At 41.8% G+C, this 22532-nt stretch overlaps 2 protein-coding genes across 2 annotated transcripts; one reads left to right on the top strand and one right to left on the bottom strand.

Annotated features, from left to right (window-relative positions):
- The first annotated feature begins 3512 nt into the window (after window positions 1-3512).
- Window positions 3513-5873, top strand: LOC120026084 (28S ribosomal protein S36, mitochondrial-like). Its single transcript, XM_038970882.1, has 4 exons — window positions 3513-3601; window positions 3868-3931; window positions 5151-5341; window positions 5483-5873. Exons 1-4 carry the CDS (start codon window positions 3572-3574, stop codon window positions 5498-5500), a joined length of 303 nt encoding a protein of 100 aa, XP_038826810.1. The 5' UTR covers window positions 3513-3571; the 3' UTR covers window positions 5501-5873.
- Window positions 5874-10814: 4941 nt separating this feature from the next.
- LOC120025490 (pyridoxal (pyridoxine, vitamin B6) phosphatase) lies at window positions 10815-17200 on the bottom strand. Its single transcript, XM_038970054.1, has 2 exons — window positions 16169-17200; window positions 10815-13092 (listed from the first exon to the last, which is right to left on the bottom strand). The coding sequence occupies exons 1-2, from the start codon at window positions 16767-16769 to the stop codon at window positions 12758-12760; spliced, it is 936 nt and encodes a 311-aa protein (XP_038825982.1). The 5' UTR covers window positions 16770-17200; the 3' UTR covers window positions 10815-12757.
- Between the last annotated feature and the right edge of the window lie 5332 nt (window positions 17201-22532).

Genomic DNA, 22532 nt, shown 5'->3' with positions numbered 1-22532 from the left:
GTGTAATACATCAAAATAAAACTGAACTTCTTGTTAATCCAGCCGCTGTGTCAGATTTCAAAAAGGCTTTACGGCGAAAGCACACCATGCGATTATCTGAGGACAGCGCCTCGCATACAAAAACATGAAAACCATTTTTCTACCAGGCAGGTGCGACATCAAAGTCAGAAATAGCGATATAATAAATGCCTTTACATTTGAAGAGCTTCATCTTTTTGCAATCCCAAATGTCTCAGTGGCACAATGAATGGTCGTTTTGTTCGATAAATTCCTTCTTTATGTCCCCAAAATGTCAATTTATTTGGCGCGTTTATTCAGAGATACACCGGTTCCAACTCGCCCAACGTGACTACAAAGTATCTAATAAGTTACCTGTAAACTTGGTCCAAACATTTCAAACAACGTTTCTAATCCAACCTCAGGTACCCTAAAATGTAAATAATCGATCAAATTTAAGACGGGATAAACTGTTTCCAATACTGGAGAAAAATAACGAGTTCCTGTTCACGCACACCAAAAGACTTGAGTCCATCTGAGTGACACATGGAAAGAATAGGACTACTTCTTAATTTCTCAAAAGAAAAACATTGAACAATTTCTAAAGACTGTTGACATCTAGTGGAAGCCATAGGAACAGCAATTTGGGCCCTAATAATCAGGTTTCCCATAGAAAAGCATTGGAAAACACAATGACCTCAAAAAAATCTTTCCCTGGATGGACTGTGCTCAGGGTTTTGCCTGCCAAATCAGTTCTGTTATACTCACAGACATTATTTTAACAGTTTTAGAAACTTTAGAGTGTTTTCTATCCAATACTACCATGCATATGCATATCTTTGGGCACGCTTTTCATCCGGACATGAAAATACTGCCCCCTAGCCCAAAGAGGTTTAAAATGGCTGTGCAAAGTTGCTAATTTTGGCGGGAACTGGTACACGCTGTGGTACACGTCAATCCAGAGCATCCCCAAACATGCTCAATGGGTGACAAGTCTGGTGAGTATGCAGGCCATGCACGAACTGGGACATTTGCAGTTTCCATAGATCTATAGATCCTTGCGACATGGGGCCGTGCATTATCATGCTGAAACATGAGGTGATGGAGGCAGATGAATGGCACAACAGTGGGCCTCAGGATCTCGTAACTATATCTCTGTGCATTCAAATTGTGCTCATTGTCCGTAGCTAATGCCTACCCCACCGCCACCATGGGGAGCTCTATTCCCAATGTTGAAATCAGCAAATCACTCGCCCCCACACGATGCCATACACGCTATCTGCCATCTGCCCGGTAAAGTTGAAACCGGAATTCATCCGTGAAGAGCAGCTCAAGACCCTGGTGAGGACTACAAGCATGCAGATGTGCAGAAAATCTTCAGTTGTGCAAACCCACACTTTCATCAGCTGTCCAGTTGGCTTTTCTCAGACAATCCTGCAGGTAAAGAAGCCGGATGTGGAGGTCCTGAGCTGGCGTGGTTACACATGGTCTGCAGTTGTGAGGCCGGTTGGACGTACTGTCAAATTTTCTAAAATGGCGTTGGGGGTGGCTTATGGTAAAGAAATTAACATTTAATTCTTTGGCAACAGCTCTGGTGGACATTCCTGCAGTCAGCATGCAAATTGCACACTCCCTTAAAACTTGAGACATCTGTGGCATTGTGTTATGTGATAAAACTGCATATTTTAGAGTGGCTTTTTAATTGTCCCCCAGCACAAGGTGCACCTGTGTAATGATCATGCTGTTTAATCAGTTTCTTGATATGCCACACCTGTCAGGTGGATGGATTATCTTGGCAAAGGAGAAATGCTCACTAACAGGGCTGTAAACGAATTAACATTTTAGAGAAAAAAACTTTTTGTGCGCACAAAAAATGGCTGTGATATTTTATTTCAGCTCATGAAACCTGGGACCAACACTTTACATGTTGTGTTTATATTTTTGCTCTGCCTACATCTGGCACTGCCTACATCTAACGACTTGTTTTTTAAATTATATGAGCAAAAATGATTCCACTTTATGTGGAACTGCAAGCCAGACATAATTAAACGGGCCTATTTATATAATGAATATGAATTCGGAGGGCAGAAATGATTAAATATACAAGCATTAGACCTCTCACTAAACGCGTCAGTCATACAAAAGTTATACTTAAATCCGAACTGGTTCTCCAGCAGATTAGTAAGAATGGCCTTTTTCCCTTTATTCAGATTTTCAATACCTGGTTTGCATACCAATTGTTGCCTTGGTTAGCATTTACTGGTAGACATCATAAGTTGATACAGTGGGGCAAAAAAGTATTTAGTCAGCCACCAATTGTGCAAGTTCTCCCACTTAAAAAGATGAGAGAGGCCTGTAATTTTCATCATAGGTACACTTCAACTATGACATACAAAATGAGAAAAAAATCCAGTAAATCACATTGTAGGATTTTTAATGAATTTATTTGCAAATTATGGTGGAAAATAAGTATTTGGTCAATAACAAAAGTTTATCTCAATACTTTGTTATATACCCTTTGTTGGCAATGACAGAGGTCAAACGTTTTCTGTAAGTCTTCGCAAGGTTTTCACACACTGTTGCTGGTATTTGGGGCCTAGGATCGAGCGTGGGGCCTAGGATCGAGCCTTGTGGTACTCCCTTGGTGACAGGCAGAGGCTGAGACAGCAGATGTTCTGACTTTATGCACTGCCCTCTTTGAGAGGGGTAGTTAGCAAACCAGGCCAAAGACCCCTCAGAGACACCAATACTCCTTAGAATGGAATGGTCTACCATATCAAAAGCGTTGGCAAAGTCAATAAAAATATCAGCACAACATTAGTTAGAATCAAGGGCAATGGTGACATCATTGAGGACCTTTAAGGTTACAGTGACACATCCATAACCTGAGCGGAAACCAGATTGCATACCAGAGAGAATATTTTAGACATCAACATAGCCAGTCAGTTGATTATTGACAAGTTTTTCCAACACTTTTGATAAACAGGGCAAAATAGAAATAGGCATATAACATTTAGGATCAGCTTGATCTCCCTCTTTAAATAAAGGACGAACCATGGCTAACTTCCAAGCAATGGGAACCTCCCCATTGCTTGGAAACCACAGCCCCCACACCAGTAGAGGGATATCTTCAACTAACAACTTACCATCCTGAGACAAGGCCGAGTATAGCCCACGAAGATCTCCGCCACGGCACAACCCAAGGGGGGGGGTGTCAGTACTGAATGAAGAAGTCCCCCCCCCTTCCAGGTTCCTAAGCCTGTGTAGGGATCTGAATAGTGCCGTTTTTGTTTGAAATTCAGGGTAGGAGCGTGAATTTGGTTTGTGTTTATTTTTTATAATAAAAAAATATAAACAAGTAATTAGTATAATTTGTTCATCCAAAACATGTTTCGTTTTTGGTGTATTTTTTATTATCCGGTACAGTAGGTGGCGGCATTACACCTTATAAGTGTAGTCGGCCAATAAACCTCAGAGAAGAAGAAGATTACGTGAGGTACTTTTATTTGGAAAATGTCGGAAATTCCGTGACCCGGACGTACTATTTTAGCGTTGCTGACGCCGTTGAAGAAAGATGGCAGCAGCTGGAAGAGCAATTGTGCAGGTATACAATATTTAAGAATAGGAAAACGTAGATTTGTTGCTTCGTTTAGGGTATAGCTTGTGTATTCCACATTCTGTAGCCTATCCATATTGCCAACGCGCTATTTTACGCGTTAATGTTCAGTGCATGTCGGTAGACTGTTTGAAAGGGTAGCGCTAGCTAGTTTAATTCAGTCATTTCTTACTCACTCATCATTCATATGATATAATTTCAAGAAAATGTAAAAGCAATATATGAGTAGCCTAACTATGATTTTAATCCACCAGGCTGTGCGCCTTCACTCGCCACTTATAAAGTTTCCCAATCGCCTTAGTGACCCAAGACCCAATGGTACATTTAAATTCTTCAACTCAAACTGTATATGAGTATGACATGCGACAGGCATCTTGCCTATACTGGAACAAATAGTGTGTAAAAACATTGGTCACGTGCAGATTTTTGTCCAAGTCGAGCACTAACACACATAATATAGCTAATCAACTGCTCATCAAGATTAGTTGAACCGCACGTAGGGAGAATCTCAATTGGATAAAAGTCCGTCCTCGACTCCTCCCTGACCTGGAGAGTGTCAATGTCAAAAGGTGAATGGAGGACTGTCCTCTGCCTCGAAACCCCCTTTGAATTAGCTGTTGAATACTCGAAGGAGAAAAGCATGCACATATTTTAAAATGATATGCTACTTATCCTTTTATCTATACTACTTTACACGTATTTTGGGATTTCATCACTGTACACATAATTTGCACGATGACACGCAAGTTAAGGAGAGTCTCATTTAATACAAAAACATTTGTTTCCACATTCTCTCCTCCCCTCAGTTACTTTTGATGTTTTTCAAAAGGAAGAGAGGACAGAAGAGTAGAGCAAACCAATTGAGAATGTCCCATAGCCAACCTCTGGGATGAGGGTTGTGACCACCTATACCTATTATAGCCTGGTGGTTCTAGACAGAGATTGGGTCTCCGTCTAGCAATATAACTCTAGCCCACCGTGCAACTTATTTACCAACCTGTGTCTATGCCTGTTTGGCGACGCTTTTCCCACTTCGTTAGGCATATCTGTGGTCGGTGGACCGTTCTGATAAAGAATGCGTTGTTTGCACACTGAGCGGTGCCCAGGAAACAATTCAATCCAATTGTTAGATGCTACCACCCTCTCTCCTAATAAAAACCAAACATGGATGTCAATGTTTGCATGCACACGCTTCATTCTACTTCTTGTCTGCTTCCTGTCTGCGGTAGCATGGTGCTCGTATTACAAGGCTGATTTAGCTAGGACAAACGGGTGTGAAACACAGACTGAAGCGAAAACATAACATGAAATCCATGTTTGGTTTTGATTTGGAGGGGGGGATGGTAGCATCTAACAATTGAATGTCATTATTTCCTGGGCACCGCTGGACGATCTCCTAATCAGAACCGATTACCCATATTCCTTTAGAAGTGGGAAAAGTATCGCTGCACAGGCAAGGGTCGGCAAATAACTGGCAATGTGTTCTAAGACTAGAACTGGGGTCTAAACTGGGCTATACCTATTGTAACCTATTCAGTACAAGAGGTGCTGAAAATGGGAGTTGCCGCAGCACAGCAGTCCAGTGGTACACATAGTTCACCTTTGACCTCTGCACCATCACCCCTGACTCGCCTCCCGGGAACCTCAGATACCGCTGCAACTATCAGAGATCTTCCCCAGAGGTATCGAAGAAGGATAGTTGCTCCAGAGGAGATGGAGTACATCCAGGTAAGATATGTACAGTCAACCACAATGGGGTTCAACCCCAGCTTCAGAGTTCAACAATACCACTACAGGTACTTGTCATCATAGAAGATATAAATTAAAGTATTTTTCTGCTGTAACAGTCAAGATTTTTTTTTTTTACAGCGTGGTGGACCAGAGTAACAGACATCTTCACTGATAACCTGCCAAACCATTCTCTGGATATTTACTCAGTACTGTATAGCTTTTTAGGAGCGTAACTGCCAGAGATTCCAATATAAAATGCACAAAGAAACATTTATCATTTATTAATATTTATCCTATTGGATCAGAGCACTGAAATGTTTATTTTTATGTTCAAGCAGTGCTGATAACCTCAAATGCTTTTTTGAATGTATTGTGATATGTGATGGGAAGTATGCAGATTCAAGCATTGTCTAGTTGTCTTCTAATAGCCTATGTATTATGCAAAGTAAAGCGAAAAACTGTAAACGCTCCATTGTCATGGCTATCAGTTATCTACCTGATAACAGCTACAGTGCCTTCAGAAAGTATTCTCACCTCTTCACTTTTTTCACATTTTGTTACAGCCTGAATTTAAAATGTATTAAATGGAGTTGTTTTCACTGATCTACAAAATACCCCATAATGTGAAAGTGGAATTATGTTTGTAGGAATGGTTACAAATGAAAAGCTTAATTGTCTAGAGTCAATAAGTAGTCAACCCTTTTGTTATGGCAAGCCTAAAGTTCAGGAGTAAAAATCTGCTCAACAATCCACATAAGTTGCATGGACTCAACTTGTGTGCAATAATAATGCTTAACATGATTTTTAAATGACTGCCCCATCTCTGTACCCCACACATACAATTATCTGTAAGGTCCCTAAGTTGAGCAGTGAATTTCAAGCACAGATTCCACTTTGCGAACCAAGGTTTTCCTATGGTCCGCAAAGAAGAGCACCTATTGGTAGAGGGTGCAGTTATTCATTTTACACTTTGGATGGTGTATCAATACCCCCCAGTCACTACGAAGATAGTCGCCCTTCCTAACTCAGTTGCCGCAGAGGAAGGAAACCGCTCAGGGTTTTCACTATGAGGCCAATGGTGATTTTAAAACGGTTACAGAGTTTAATGGCTAAAATGACAGATTAACTGAGGATGGATCAACAACATTGTAGTTACTCAAATACTAACATAAATGACAGTGTGAAAAGGAAGGCTCTACCGAATAAAAAATATTCCAAAACATGCATCATGTTTGCAATAATGCACTACGGTAATACTGCAAATAATGTGGCAATGAAATTTGTTTTTTGTCCTGAATACAAGTTTTAATGTCACGTGCACAAGTACAGTGAAATGCCATTCTTGCAAGCTCCAAACACAACAATGCAGTAATCTACAAAGCATTATGTTTGGGACAAATCCAACACATTGCTGAGTACCTCTCTTCATATTTTCAAGAATGGTGGTGGCTGCATCATGTTATGGATATTCTTGTCATCGGCAAGGGAGTTTTTTTTATAAATAAGAAACGGAATAGAGCTAAGCACAGACAAAATCCTAGAGTAAAACCTGGTTCAGTCTGCTTTCCACCTGACACTGGGAGATTAATTCACCTTTCAGCAGGACAATAACCTAAAACACAAGGCCAAATCTACACGAGTTGCTTACCAACACATTTCTTTTTTTGTCTTTCCTATATATAGCTCTTTTATTTTTTATTTAATGTAATATCTTATGTTGTTCTTGTCTATTACTGTTCTGTACTTTGTCATGTATTTGTATGTTTTGTGTGGACCCCAGGAAGAGTAGCTGCACCGAGTTAATGTTTTGACATAAATCTACTTGAAAATCTATGGTTGTCTAGCAATGATCAACAACCAACTTGACCGAGCTTGTACAAAGTTTACTCAGGGGGTGTGAATATTTATGTAAATTCATTTTCCCAAAAATGTCAAACATTTCTAAAAACACGTTTTCACTTTGTCATTATGGGGAATTGCGTGTAGATGGGTTAATAAAAAAAAATCATATTTAATACATTTTTAATTCAGGCTGTAACACAACAAAATGTGGAATAAGTCAAGGGGTATGAATACTTTCTGAAGGCACTGGAGTTGCTTACCAGTGAATGTTTCTGAGTGGCCTGGTTTCAGTTTTGACTTAAATCGGCTTGAAAATCTATGGCAAGACTTGGAATTGGCTTTCGAGCAATGATCAACAACCAACTAGACAGAGCCTGACATTTTTTTTTAAAGAATAATGGACAAATATTGTTCATTACCGGTGTGCAAAGCTTTTGGAGACTTACCCAGAACGACTCAGCTGTAATCGCTGCCAAAGGTGATTCTAACATGTATTGACTCAGGGGTTTGAATACTTATCTAATCAAGATACAGGTACAGTGGGGCAAAAAAGTATTTAGTCAGCCACCAATTGTGCAAGTTCTCCCAGTTAAAAAGATGAGAGAGGCCTGTAATTTTCATCATAGGTACTGGGACCAAGCTGGAACCAAAGAGCTGGGACCAAAGTAACAAAGCCTACCATCAGTAACACACTACGCCGCCAGGGACTCAAATCCTGCAGTGCCAGACGTGTCCCCCTGCTTAAGCCAGTACATGTCCAGGCTCGTCTGAAGTTTGCTAGAGAGCATTTGGATGATCCAGAAGAAGATTGGGAGAATGTCATATGGTCAGATGAAACCAAAATAGAACTTTTTGGTAAAAACTCAACTCGTCGTGTTTGGAGGACAAAGAATGCTGAGTTGCATCCAAAGAACACCATACCTACTGTGAAGCATGGGGGTGGAAACATCATGCTTTGGGGCTTTTTTTCTGCAAAGGGACCAGGACGACTGATCCGTGTAAAGGAAAGAATGAATGGGGCCATGTATCGTGAGATTTTGAGTGAAAACCTCCTTCCATCAGCAAGGGCATTGAAGATGAAACGTGGCTGGGTCTTTCAGCATGACAATGATCCCAAACACACCGCCCGGGCAACGAAGGAGTGGCTTCGTAAGAAGCATTTCAAGGTCCTGGAGTGGCCTAGCCAGTCTTCAGATCTCAACCGCATAGAAAATCTTTGGAGGGAGTTGAAAGTCCGTGTTGCCCAGCAACAGCCCCAAAACATCACTGCTCTAGAGGAGATCTGCATGGAGGAATGGGCCAAAATACCAGCAACAGTGTGTGAAAACCTTGTGAAGACTTACAGAAAACGTTTGACCTCTGTCATTGCCAACAAAGGGTATATAACAAAGTATTGAGATAAACTTTTGTTATTGACCAAATACTTATTTTCCACCATAATTTGCAAATAAATTCATTAAAAATCCTACAATGTGATTTTCTGGATTTTTTTTCTCTAATTTTGTCTGTCATAGTTGAAGTGTACCTATGATGAAAATTACAGGCCTCTCTCATCTTTTTAAGTGGGAGAACTTGCACAATTGGTGGATGACTAAATACTTTTTTGCCCCACTGTATATTAGTGTAATATTTTGGAGGGTGGGGGTACTTTTTCTTCCACTTTGAGTATTTTGTGTAGATCGTTTGCAAAAAATGACATCCATTTTAATCCCAATTTGTAATACAACAAAATGTTAAAATAGTCAAGAGGTGTGAATACTTTCTGAAGGCACTGTATATATATACCCCCTTCCATATGTGTTGGACAGTGAAGCAAAATGGTTTTATTTGGCTCTATACTTCATTTTGGATTTGAGATCAAATGTTTCATATGAGGCAACAATACAGAATGTCACCTATTTATATGAGGGTATTTTCATACATATGTTTTACCATTTAGAAATGAAAACACTATGTATCTAGTCCCCCAAGTGAATAAGTCGTGTATTTGGACAAATTTGCTTATAGGGTATTAAAGTAATCAAAAGTTTTGTATTTAGTCTCATATTCCTTGCACACAATGACTTAATCAAGCTTGTGACTCTAAAAATGCATTTGCAGTTTGTTTTGGTTGTTTTTCGGCCTAATCTCGTTCCCAGACACTTCTGCCCAAATGCGCGAAGAGTCTTGTGGACCAACGCTCAAACTTGGCCTTCGTTAGAAAATACAGGGAGGCTTAATCTACCAACCAATCAATCATCTCCCACAACACCTTCCCCCTAACGCTCCCCTGTACGTGTCTTGTGCAGCTTTGTTTACAGAGCCACAGCTCACATTCGTGTGATTCTCTAAAATTAAATTATGACAAATACTTTACTCAGTAAGGTCACTCCCATAGAATTCTAATGTCACTCTTTGAATCGTTGATGTCACAGGTTTATATGTACTGTGCGTAATAGCCTGGAGATGAGGTTATGTTTTGCCCAATAGTATCTGAATGGTGTATGCTGACTGGAGTAATTTCCTTTTAAGTGTTTCTGAACACTTTTTAAATCATGTTGATGCTGCCATGATTAAGAAAAATCATGAATTAATCATGAATAATGAGTGAGAAAGTAACGAAGTCTACAAGAAAACATTCTAACCTCTCCTTAGTTTTGACTACTTTAACCCTTTACTCTCCTACCTGTATCAGGGTTGAAAATGGCAGATTTGGGCACTGATAAGCACCTTAATTGGAACGTAGTGGCTGTACAGTATTTTCAGATGTCGTTATCAAATGCGGCAAAATGTAAAATGCACATAAAATCAAATGGTATAATTTTACTAGGCAAATCAGTTAAGAACAAATTGTTATTTACAATGACGGCATACACCGGCCAAACCCGGACGACGCTGGGACAATTGTGCGCCGCCTTATGGGACTCCCAATCACTGCCGGTTGTGGTACAGCCTGGAATCGAACCAGGGTGTCTGTAGTGACGCCTCTAGCACTGAGATGCAGTGCCTTAAACCGCTGCGCCACTCAAGAGCCCAAATGTTTGGGTTGAACTGCTGTCCTCAACTTTGGTCTAATAATTTTGCCATAATCGCCAATTGCTACCATGCTTATGCTTTTTATATTTCTTCTGTAAGACAGTTCAATTTAGCCCTATCCATGTAGGCCAATTCCCACGAGTATAAAGGGCTAATACACTATGTGAATTTGTCCAAATACTTATGACTTCTTCAAATGAGGGGGGATACTAGATACATAAAGTGCTTTAAGTTCTAAATGGTAAAACAGATACAGTATGTATGAAAATACCTTCATAAAAGCAGACATTCTGTCATTTATGCATTTCGCTACACTCGCATTAATATCTGCTAACCATGTGTATGTGACCAATAAAATGTGATGTTGCCTAATATGAAATGTTCTCTCTAATCTAAAATGCTGGAGTATAGCTGCACTGTCCAAATACATATGGAGGAGTGTATTAGTCATTTCCGTGAGTGTCATTTCACAGTCTAGCCTTGACCAGCTTCAACTTCAGCCTAAACTTAATTTGCGGACTTGATTCATTGAGGAACATTTTGTCCTCAAGGGCTTTCTCCATCATAACAAATTTAGAGACGACCTGGTAGAGAACAAGTTTGACAGAAATTATACAAAGCAAGAGTTTTAATTAAAAAACAAAATGCAATTGTACACTACATTAAGTAATGTACAAACCTAATTCACAATATGCAGAATGTTTATGAAGTTCATAAAAAACAGGTTGGCATTCCATTGAAATAGGTACTTCATCTACAGTATGAAAATGTGTCTTAAGTCTTACAATAAAGTTCTAGCACAACCTCCATCTAAGTAAAAAGACTGATAAAAAAAAAAAATGGTGATACCCTCAATTAAAATAATGTTTGTCTGCCATTGTTATTACCCTGACTGAAATCCACACACCCTTCTTCAGGTTAATAACCACCTGTCGATAAGAAAAACATTGAAAATCCAGTTCCCAAATACACCTAATAGTTAACATTTCAGCAACTTAACATTTTACAGTGGTATGGTTAAGGAACATACTAGTTCCTTTTTGACTTTCAAATACCAAACTACTGTACAATATTTTCCACTGCAAATTCACATTTCAGTTCATTGAACATTGGTATCACTTGAAGATCTATTCAAATATTATTACTTGTAGAATTGATCAGTTGAAGGCCTATCAAAAGGTAATTAGATCTACGTACAGTCCTACACATTTCATTGTTGGTAATGATCAATTCAGGACCACTCGTATGCTCTGTTCTTTAGAAAGGTGAGAAGTGAGAACAATTTCCATGTCATGTTTGAGACAGTCAAGGATTCATTAACCAAAGGATCCAAAACTACAGCAAGGCTGCTGGCACACATATTAGCAAAGGTTTGACTTGGTGGGAAAACTAACCAATATCAAACCAAGTCTATTATCCATATTTCCATCAAACCAATTCTCCAGCCCTATTTCCATATATCCAGAGCTAAATGTTGGACAGTTGGCTCCAAAAATAACATTTGGTATCGTGCTTCTACACCTGCATTGCTTGCTGTTTGGGGTTTTAGGCTGGGTTTCTGTACAGCACTTTGAGATATCAGCTGATGTACGAAGGGCTATATAAATACATTTGATTTGTATACCAGTTGTTGGATTCAAACCTAACACAGTATTTGGTTTGGTGTACTAAAGATGAAGGTGCTGCAAGGGAAGCATTCAGCTTACATTATCTTATGTTTTGACTGTGGAACAGCACAGTTGGTTTAGATGACTTCAGTCCATTTACATTGGGTGTTATGATTCACTTTGATGGATCCCAGTCCATTTCAACACTGGATGGTCTCAAGGAAAATAGAACAGCTTGTATATTGGGCTCATATGGTGACGTCTATGATATACTACAGTACAACCAAAGACATTCCTACTACACCAATAAATGTCCCAAATAATGAACACTAGGAACGACAACCAGGTGGAGTCTCACACTGCATTATTGGTGTCCGTAAATAATGTTCCAGGTGGTCTTATGCCACCATTCATAAAGCTTTCCAAAATACTACACAATGGTCTGTATTCAATCGAAGACATGTTGTATACAAGTGCACAGTGCTTGACATTTAAAAGATAATTTCCTCATGAGTCGACATCTTCAGCGTTTTACCGTGAATGCGATCTCCATTGTCTGTAGTGAAATGGGCTTGTCTACAACGCATCTCTGATTGAATCCTGGTCAATGTCATTATCACTTGCCATAAGCATGTAAATTGCAAAAACATTTCCAAAATGTTATGCCACATCTTTGCATGCCTCATGACAAAGATTATCGGCATAAAAAGCACAGCATGCCTGTCGCAAGCACTATAACACATCACACTGACTTCTTAAAGGCTTTACAAATGACTGCGTATAACACCACCAAACTAATCCCTTTTCTGATATATCCAGGGTCGTGTTCATTAGGCACCAAATGGATTGAAACAGGGAGGGAATTTTCACTTTCCGTTGCGTACTCTAATGAACATGACCCAGGTCTCTCAGGCACAGCTTCAGGGGTCTGCTCTTTCTATAGTCCTCCTCAGCCTTCCTCCTCTTCATACGCTTCAATGAAGTCGGCAATGGTCTCCACCACGTAATCTGGCACGAAGTCCTTCCGCTCAGGGTCGTCACTGTCCTTGTAGCCGCGCGCCTCCTCTAGAGTGGACACTCCGGTCAGGGTGAGCATGGTGTCCAGGCCACAGTTAGCCCCAAACAGGATGTCAGTCTCCAGGCGGTCACCCACCATGAGGGACTGGCTGGGGTCCAGGTTGAACTGGCTGGCGATGCACTCGAACATGAAGCAGCTGGGCTTCCCGATCACCGTGGCTTTCCTGCTGCTGGCTGTCTCCACAGCGGCCGTGAGGCTTCCTGAACCTGAGGGAGAGGAGGAAGCGGCGCCAGAGAGTCAGGGAAGATTACCGGTTACTACCTTTTCATTTTTTTACTTGTAAACGGCATACTGACGTACAGCAGTGGTCTGAAACCTTCATTCTTAAGGTTTCTAAGCTTTTGTTCCAGCCTAGCACGAATATTCCTGATTCAGCATTACAATTCTGCAAAGCAATGACTTGGGGCTGTTTTGAAGTCACACTAAAAAATAAAAATAAAACAACATTTTTTATTTGTAATGCCTGTTGTCAACTGGAGCTGCTTGATATTTGTATTGTCAAGTAAAATAAAACCAATTGGTGAACTGCACTGCTATTCAACAGAGCTTACACTCATTTGATGTGCTCTTATTAGGAGTTGACTGTACCTTGATAAGATGTTTGTGCTGGAAAAAATGCCTGCACTCAAAACCTAATATCCAACTAGACACCAGTAGCTCTCCAGGACCAGTACAGGTGACCACTTAGCCAGACAGTGAGGAAATGCCCGAAACAACCTTTGTCAGGGTTCAATTTATAAACAACATTATGAGCAGTATCCTTCATTTCATTAACAGAGCAGCACGTGTGTGTTGCTGGGAGCAAAAACAGGTTGAGTTGCACTGCACACAGCATTCAAAGCCATTCTACACAACTGCCCACGTCTACCAAATACTGACAACATCTCTCTGATACAAACTGTAATTGTTTAACCAACAGGTTTGCATGACAGGTCACAATGAATGTGGATTCTGTATGTCCAGGCCCCATAGGGCTAAAATGTAGTAAACCCTTTCTACATGGTATCCCTATTCACCCTGTTACATTGAGGTGAAATTGAAGTAGATAATGTTCACCTTGCACAGGTCCCCTGGGCAACTACAGGATGTGCATGCTTTCCTTCCAGCCCAGCACTCACACACCTGATTCAACTAATCATGATTAGTAGGTGTCCAAATCATTAAGGACTTAAAATGGTCCACACACACACGCAGTCGTTATAGAAGGCACAACAGCGCCTCTTCCCCCTCAGGAGGTTGAAAAGGTTTGGCATGGGCCATCAAATCCTCAAAAAGTTATACAGCTGTACCTCTCCCCTGTAACTATTCCCCAGGTCGTTGTTGTAAATGAGAACGTGTTCTCAGTCAACTTACCTGGTAAAATAACGGATAAAAAAAAAAAAAAAGTTGAGAGCATCTTGACTGGCTGCATCACTGCTTAGTATGGCAATAGCACTGCCCTCGACCGCATGGTGCTACAGAGGGTGGTGCGGACAGCCCAGTGCATCACTGGGTCCAAGCTCCCTGCCACATCCTGGACCTCCATATCGGGCGGTGTGAAAGGAAGGCCTGGAAAATCGGTATCCAGCCACCCAAGCAATAAACTGTTCTCTCTGCTTCCACATGGCAAGTGGTACCGGGGCATCAAGTCTGACACCAACAGGCTCATGAACAGCTTCTATCCCCAAACCATAAAACTGCTAAATAGCTAACAAAATGGCTACATGGACTGAGTTGACCCTGAGTTGCACAGTATCTATGCATACTCACGCACACTGACACACACACACCATAATTTGCTCACTCATAATATACATTTATACTGACTCTATACACACACAGTCATCATATACGCTGCTGCTAGTCTGTTAATCATATCCTGATGCCTAGTCAACTTACCCCTATACATATCTACCGCTTTGTGTCAATGCGTAGTACATACTAGAGATATTACGTTTAAAACCGGAGCTCAGAGGCATGCATAGAAATCGCTAAGCGGCTAACTTCGAAGCAGTGTGTTGATGCGTGCATCACTTTATCAGAAGTACGTCATCAATGATGTCCAAAGCTTCGTTTGATCATTTGCTATTGCAAACAGATTGTTGCAAAATCTGAGATCCCATTGATTTCACAGTGGTTCTGGTGCTTTCTTTGACTCCAAAGCTGCTTTCAAAACACTGACTTCTACTGGACACCATACTTACAAATATAGGTAGCTTAGCTGGTAGAGTAGGGAACTATGGGACATTAAGGGATGTGAGGGTATGAGGTCAAATCCCATTAAAGACATACTATAAAAAAAAAAAAGTGGAACCAGACTTTCTGCACTGTTATTCAATTAATTTGTTTTATTTAATATAGTATAAGCTTCTGTCTAAAGCATCCTAAATAATGCCACACAAGCATTTCCCTACACCATCAATAACATCTGCTAAAAATGTGACCAATAAAATTTGAAATTCATTATTTATTTATTAAGTAAACTAGAAGGCGAAATGGAATTCCAACTGATTATAAGCTACTAAAGCCAACAATTTATCGCTGCGCCAGAGTTTCGATGAAAACGGGAGAGAAAAAACATCTGATAATCCACCGCAGCTATTTATTGCTGACCAGCAGTCACTAATGTACATTGAGAAGGGATAATGAAGCGTAATTAACTGTGTTTGGCACAATTTGGCGAAGGCGGCAAAGCCTTCAGTGTTTCCCCATCGCTAGTTCGTACATGCATATGTAACGGATGTGAAATGGCTAGCTAGTTAGCGGGTACGCGCTACTAGCGTTTCAATCAGTTACGTCACTTGCTCTGAAACCTACAAGTAGTGTTGCACCTTGCTCTGCAAGGGCCGCGGCCTTTGTGGCGCGATGGGTAACGATGCTTCGTGGGCGACCGTTGTTGATGTGTGCAGAAGGTCCCTGGTTCGCGCCCGTGTCGGGGCGAGGGGACGGTTTAAAGTTATACTGTTACACATAGTCTATGAGCAGAATTACTGTTTTACCTCAATTAGCCACAAAAGCCCTAGTTTGAAAGTGACTGTTTTCTGGAAGCTGTGCAGAGCAAGTTTCCCTACATCCTCCCCCCATGTGGGCCAGCCCCTTAACAATTCGAGTTCTAGCCAATGAGCTTCAGCCCCCTCGCACATAGTACACCATTTTCAGGGACCACTTTTGGCTCGTGAGTGCTACTTTCAGAACTACTGGCTAATAAGTACAAAACAGTACTGGAGAATCTCTTTAAAATCAGCTGTACTAGTGCTGGGCAGGAACAAAAGCCAGCAGGACCCTCACTAGTGACACACCTACCTGGTGTTATTCTGCCTCCTCGCAGTGGGTGCCAGGGGTCAGGGTCAGTGGCCAGAAACAGGCACTCAGTATTCTGTAAGTAGCAGCAGGCTTTGGCCAGTTTAATGAAATCAAATTTCTCGTCATATCCCACCAGCACTGCCTTTACGTCTGGGTCCAACGGGTAGTCGTAAATGGTCCCAGTAGGTGCGTCAGTGTCCTCCTCCACTATGGGAACCCCAGCCTCCCGTAGCTCCTTCACAACGCCCTGGCACCCTATGACATACACCTTACCCTGCAACTTCGCCACGTCTCGCAGATAAGCCGCAGAGCAGTACGCCGAGCTGAATATCTCCTCCTCTGCGACATCAGTGAAGCCCAACCGGATAAACTTCGATACGTAGCTCGCTCTGGGCCTAGTACAGTTGTTGGTGATGAAAAATACCTTTTTGCCTTGCTGTTTCAGTAGCGTCACCACTTCTGGCGCGCCTGCCACGACCGTTTCGCCATTCCAGATGACTCCGTCGCAATCAAAAAGGACGTTGAGCTTGGAGTCGAGGAGCTCTCTTATTTGGGAACCCCTGATTTTGTGACACCCTCTGTTACTCACCAGCCCAGCCATTCTGAACGATGCGTTGAGGAACAACCTCGCGTGTGGTTGTCTACAGAAATATATGATTACGCCACTCAAATAGAACGAACTACGACAGTTAGTTCCCTGTAATTCTAGTTCCACCACACTTGTGCACAACGGTGATAAATGGACATTATATTACATGAAACTGAAACGTCCCCGTGTTCTATACAGCTCATTCTATTCGTTTCATTGGCGCTGGCATTTAAGACCCACCCACCAAGCATATTTTGCAATAACACGGCGCTTCCTCTTTAACCATTTGGCCTATTGACCGGCGATTATAATCAACATTGAGTTACATGTAACACTCCTGACAACTTGCGAAGACAGTAAAAACAGTGAAACTTGCCCGTTACAGTTTATGTGCGGCTAAGCCATATTGGTAGAGGTATAATGCTTCCCGGTTCCAGGAACGTCACCGCATAGAAAATCCAATATAGCTGCCAACGCAATGCCATACATGGACATGTGAATGTGACGTCCGAACTCAGTAGCTCTACTCATTGGTCCTAAAGATTTGTTTAAGTGTTTTGCATGTAGCTTGCAACACAGACCACAAGGCATCATGGATGAGATCAAAGGATCATCAGCAATGGGTACAGATAGATGGCTAGATATATAGCTAGTTAGTTTGCAACAAAAACATTATATTTTAAAATAAAAAAGCAAATCTGAATGCCATGCACAGGAGTTATATTCACAAAACGACCAGCTGCCGATTGTTTAGTTTATTAGCTAGCTACAAATAGTTAGATGGGTGATGCATATTTAGGGGAAAGAGTGTTAGAAGTGGTTTTATATTACATTGATCTGCACATATTCCTAGGTACCTGCCTGTACCTATAGTGCAGAGATAAGCAGTGTCTTGCAAGTCAAGATCAGAGCTACAGCAAATTTGTTTTGAGACCTAGCTAGGTAGCTAATGTAACAGATGTAAATCGTACTCTCCTTGCGTTGTGTTTTGTCCAAATAAATCACATAGGCCAGTGGTCCCAGTTGAGCATCATTTATTTCTGTTGCTGTTGTTAAATAGGAAACAGCACGTTAGTTGTGCAGGGCTTAACGGTATTGATGGCTGTCGATGGCAAAATCCCTTGCACACATTTTCATACTGGGAAGACCTGTTACACTAGCAAAAAAAACTGTGTACCAATACCAATTTAAAATAGAAAAACAACACACCACAACCAGACATTTCCTTAATCCCACCTGGTCTATCAGAGACCAAGATGGAGCTACAAGCATATTGCTTACATCTTTCCAATACTTCCAGATCTACACAACAAGTTTCTAAAGGCTACTGGTTTATTTGTGTTTCAGAGATTAGTGCCAATGGACCAAGACCCTGGACTCTCAGTCCAGGCCCAGATCAACACTGCATTTATTTGGTCTAATGGCCAACCCTACAATAACAAGAGACTATCTGTGCTATTAAGTATAGTAGGCCTGCCTATACTAGGGTTAGTAGGGATCATGCTTTCCTGACCTGTCACGGGGTGTGCAGGATTATGTCCCAGCTAACGCTATGAGGGCTAATACACTGGAGGGTTTGTAAGTGTTGGGCCTGACCCTCACTGCTTACCACACAGTTCCATATGGTGTCTAATGTCCTGTTGCAGGTAGGCATGCTATATAATTATTCTACGACATAGCTACAGGTATAAGAGCAGGTATGCCATCCAATTGCAATCGATATACTCTTAATATACAGGAGAACTATCGCCTTATGGTGAGAATAGCCGTGTTGCAAGCACAGCTTCAGATGCAATCGTTAGGCAAGGGCAATTTAAGTGTAGGAAAGGATGTAACAGCGTCTGTGCCACCAGTAAGTAGAGGTAGTAGTATAAATCCCTCCGCACAGTCCCCGCAGCCAGACAATTTTCTCAAGGCTTCTGGAAAGAAATGCTGTTGGCATGCTCAACCGGTGTCGCTCATTCAGCCGACAGAAACTTTCAATCGGTTCTCCCCATTATGCAATGAGTCAGAGTCAGAGGCCAAGCCTTTTCAGGTCTCTCCTCCACTCGTTACGGGGTTTGAGCCACCAAAGCCTCCCACCATTAGCTCTGACAAATTGAAAACCCTAGTCATTGGCGACTCCATTACCCGCATGTTAGACTTGAAAATAATCATCCAGCGATCACACACTGTTTAAAAGGGGGCAAGGCTACCAAAGTAAAGGCTAATCTGAAGATGGTGCTGGCTAAGGCTAAAACTGGCGAGTGTGGAGAGTATAGGGATACTGTTATCCACTTCGGCACCAACGATGTTAGGATGAAGATCACCAAGAGCAACATAGCTTCAGCGTGTAAATTAGCTAGAAAGATGTGTCGGCATCAAGTAATTGTCTCTGGGCCCCTCCCAGTTAGGGGGAGTGATGAGCTCTACAACAGAGTCTCACAACTCAATCCCTGGTTGTAAACTGTTTTCTGCCCCTCCGAAAAGATAGAATTTGTAGATGATTTGCCCTCTTTCTGGGACTCACCCATGAACAGCACCAAGCCTGGCCTGCTGAGGAGTGACGGACTCCATCCTAGCTGGAGGGGCGCTCTCATCTTATCTATCAACATAGACACGGCTCTAACTCCTCTAGCTCCACAATGAGATAGGGTGCAGGCCAGGCAGCAGGCTGTCAGCCACCCTTCCAGTTCAGTGGAGTCTGCCACTAGCACAGTGAGTGTAGTCCGCTCAGCTATTCCCATTGAGACCGTGTCTGTGCCTCAATCTAGGTTGAGTTAAACTTAACATGGTTGTGTTCGCCTTAGCAATCTCACTGGAATAAAGACCTCCTCCATTCCTGTCATTATTGAAAGATATTGTGATATCTCACTTCTTAAAATAGGGCTACTTAATGTTAGATCCCTCACTTCCAAGGCAGTAATAGTCAATTAATTAATCACTGATCATAATCTTGATGTGATTGGCCTGACTGAAACATGGCTCAAGCCTGATGAATTTACTGTGTTAAAAGAGGCCTCTCCTCCTGGTTACACTAGTAACCATATCCCCCGCACATCCCGCAAAGGTGGAGGTGTTGCTAACATTTATGACATCAAATATCAATTGACCCCGCCCAAAAAATTACATAATTTTCGTCTTTTGAGCTTCTAGTCATGAAATCTATGCAGCCTACTCAATCCACTTTGAATAGCTACTGTTTACAGGCCTCCTGGGCCGTATACAGCGTTCCTCACTGAGTTCTCTGAATTCCTATCGGACCTTGTAGCCATGGCAGATAATGTTGTAATTTTTGGTGACTTTAATGATCACATGGAAAAGTCCACTGACTCTGTGGGTTTTGTCCAACATGTCTCCAGACCTACTCATTGCCACAGTCATACCCTGGATCTAGTTTTGTCCCGTGGAATAAATATTGTGGATCTAAATGTTTTTCCTCATAATCCTGGACTATCGGACCACCATCTTATTACGTTTGCAATCGCAACAAATAATCTGCTCAGACCCCAACTAAGGATCATCAAAAGCCATGCTATAAATTCTCGGACAACCCAAAGATTCCTAGATGCCCTTCCAGACTCCCTCCACCTACCCGAGGACGTCGGAGTACTGAGGATCTAAATTGAACCTTGCGTAATACCCTAGATGCAGTCGAAAACATTTGTTACAAGAAATTTGCTCCCTGGTATACAGAAATACCCGAGCCCTGAAGCAAGCTTCCAGAAAATTGGAATGGAAATGGCGCTCCACCAAACTGGATGTCTTCCAACTAGCTTGGAAAGACATTACCGTGCAATATCGAAGATCACTAACTGCTGCTTGATCATCCTATTTTTTTCAACCTAATTGAGGAGAATAAGTACAATCCCCCTCCAAAAAATGTTGTTACTGTCGCAATGCTAACTAAAAAGCAGCATTCAACAAGAGAGGATGTCTTTCACTTCAGCAGTGATGAATTCATGAAAAATCATGATCATTAGAAAGCAAATTACAGACTCCTCTTTGAACCTGCGTATTTCTCCAAAGTTCAGTTGTCCTAAGTCTGCACAGAACTGCCAGGACCTAGGATCAATGGAGACAGTCAAGTTGTTTAATCCTGTATGTATCTCTTGACACATTCATGAAAATAGTCATGGCCTCTAAACCCTCAAGCTTGGGGTGGCAGGTAGACTAGTGGATAGAGCGTTGGGCCAGTAACCGAAAGGTTGCTGAATCAAATCCCCGAGCTGACAAGGTAATAGAAATCTGTCGTTCTACCCCTGAACATGGAAGTTATGTTCCCCGGAAGGCCGTCATTGTAAATAAGATGTTGTACTTAACTGACGTGCCTAGTTATATAAAGGTTAAAAAGCTGCATACCACTGCAGTGCTCTACTCTCCGGCTGCCCGTATAAAACACTAAATAAGCTTCAGTTGGTGCTAAATACGGCTGCTAGAATCTTGACTAGAACCAGAAAATGTGAGCATATTACTCCAGTGCTAGCCTCCCTACACTGGCTTCCTGTTAAGACTAGGGCTGATTTCAAGGTTTTACTGCTAACCTACAAAGCATTACATGGCTTGCTCCTACCTATCTCTCCGATTTGGTCTTGCCGTACATACCTACACGTACGCTACGTTCACAAGACGCAGGCCTCATTATTGTCCCTCTAAGCAAACAGCTGGAGGCAGGTCTTTCTCCTATAGAGCTCCATTTTTATGGACTGGTCTGCCTATCCATGTGAGAGATGCAGACTCGGTCTCGAACTTTAAGTCTTTACTGAAGACTAATCTCTTTAGTAGGTCCTATGATTGACTGTAGTCTGGCCCAGGGGTGTGAAAGTGAGCGGCAACTCACTTGAGTGGGTTGAGTCACAGACGTGATCTTCCTGATACCATATAATGACGCAGGAGGGGATGGCTGCCGTTTTACGGGCTCCTAACCAACTGTGCTATTTTGTTTGTTGTTGGCATTGTTTGTAACTAATTTTGTAACATGCTGCTAATGTCTCTAATGACTGAAAAAAGCTTCCGGACATCAGAATAGCGATTTCTTTCTTTAATGAGTCCGATGCAAAGGGTATACTGCTTTGTCAAGACAAGGCCCAAATCCCCATCATCAGCGTGAAGAAAAGATGTAGGAAAAGGGGGAGGAGGGTGGGGTGCCTTATAAGAATTTGCCGACGAGTAGGTAAACCACCACTATCCTCCGTATTATTGGCCAATGTGCAATCATTAGAAAACAAACTAACGATCTACGATTAAGACTATCCTACTGGGGGCGCGAGTGCGCATGCATATGGAGTATATGTGTTCCTTCAAATCTCCTCTCCTCTTATTTAGAAATCTTTAATTGCTACCGTTTTAGTTCCAAGTTTGCAAAAAAAAAATATATAAACGTTGTTTAGTATATAACCCAGGCACTATCTAGCAGCGAAAAAGTGAAATATGTCGACGAAAACCAACAGAACAGCTAACGCAAAGTCCCAGGCCCAACAAGCAGCAGCTAGCATCATTTTGAGTGCTGAAGACGACAACACTGCATACACCCAGCAACAAGATTCTGCCACAGCAAAGTGTCAACATATGAAAGAGGCTGTAATGAAAACTATCAACGATCATTTTGACAGGCTCGAAACAAAGTTTGAGTCTCTAAAGACAGCACAGAACTGAAGAGCCGCATGTACACAGCCGATGAGGCCCTGTCTGACCATGACACCCGGATCGGAGGCCTGGAAACCACCTGCGTGCAACTTTTTTTAAAAGAACTAGGCGCTCCAAGCCAAGGTTCTCGATTTAGCAGGCTGAACATCA

The sequence above is a fragment of the Salvelinus namaycush genome, chromosome 31, assembly GCF_016432855.1.
Source record: "Salvelinus namaycush isolate Seneca chromosome 31, SaNama_1.0, whole genome shotgun sequence".
Taxonomy (NCBI): Eukaryota; Metazoa; Chordata; class Actinopteri; order Salmoniformes; family Salmonidae; genus Salvelinus; species Salvelinus namaycush.
Note: the sequence above shows the minus strand (reverse complement) of the source record. Positions and strands in the feature narration are given on the sequence as shown.

What these genes read in the sequence shown, in the direction of transcription:
- LOC120026084 (XM_038970882.1), top strand. Translation starts at nt 3,572, where the DNA reads ATGGCAGCAGCTGGAAGAGCAATTGTGCAG. An exon ending in CTGGAAGAGCAATTGTGCAG is followed by an intron (nt 3,602 to 3,867) that starts GTATACAATATT and finishes TTAATCCACCAG; the next exon opens with GCTGTGCGCCTTCACTCGCC. An exon ending in TAGTGACCCAAGACCCAATG is followed by an intron (nt 3,932 to 5,150) that starts GTACATTTAAAT and finishes TAACCTATTCAG; the next exon opens with TACAAGAGGTGCTGAAAATG.
- LOC120025490 (XM_038970054.1), bottom strand. Translation starts at nt 16,769, where the DNA reads ATGGCTGGGCTGGTGAGTAACAGAGGGTGTCACAAAATCAGGGGTTCC. An exon ending in AGGAGGCAGAATAACACCAG is followed by an intron (nt 13,093 to 16,168) that starts GTAGGTGTGTCA and finishes CCTCTCCCTCAG; the next exon opens with GTTCAGGAAGCCTCACGGCC.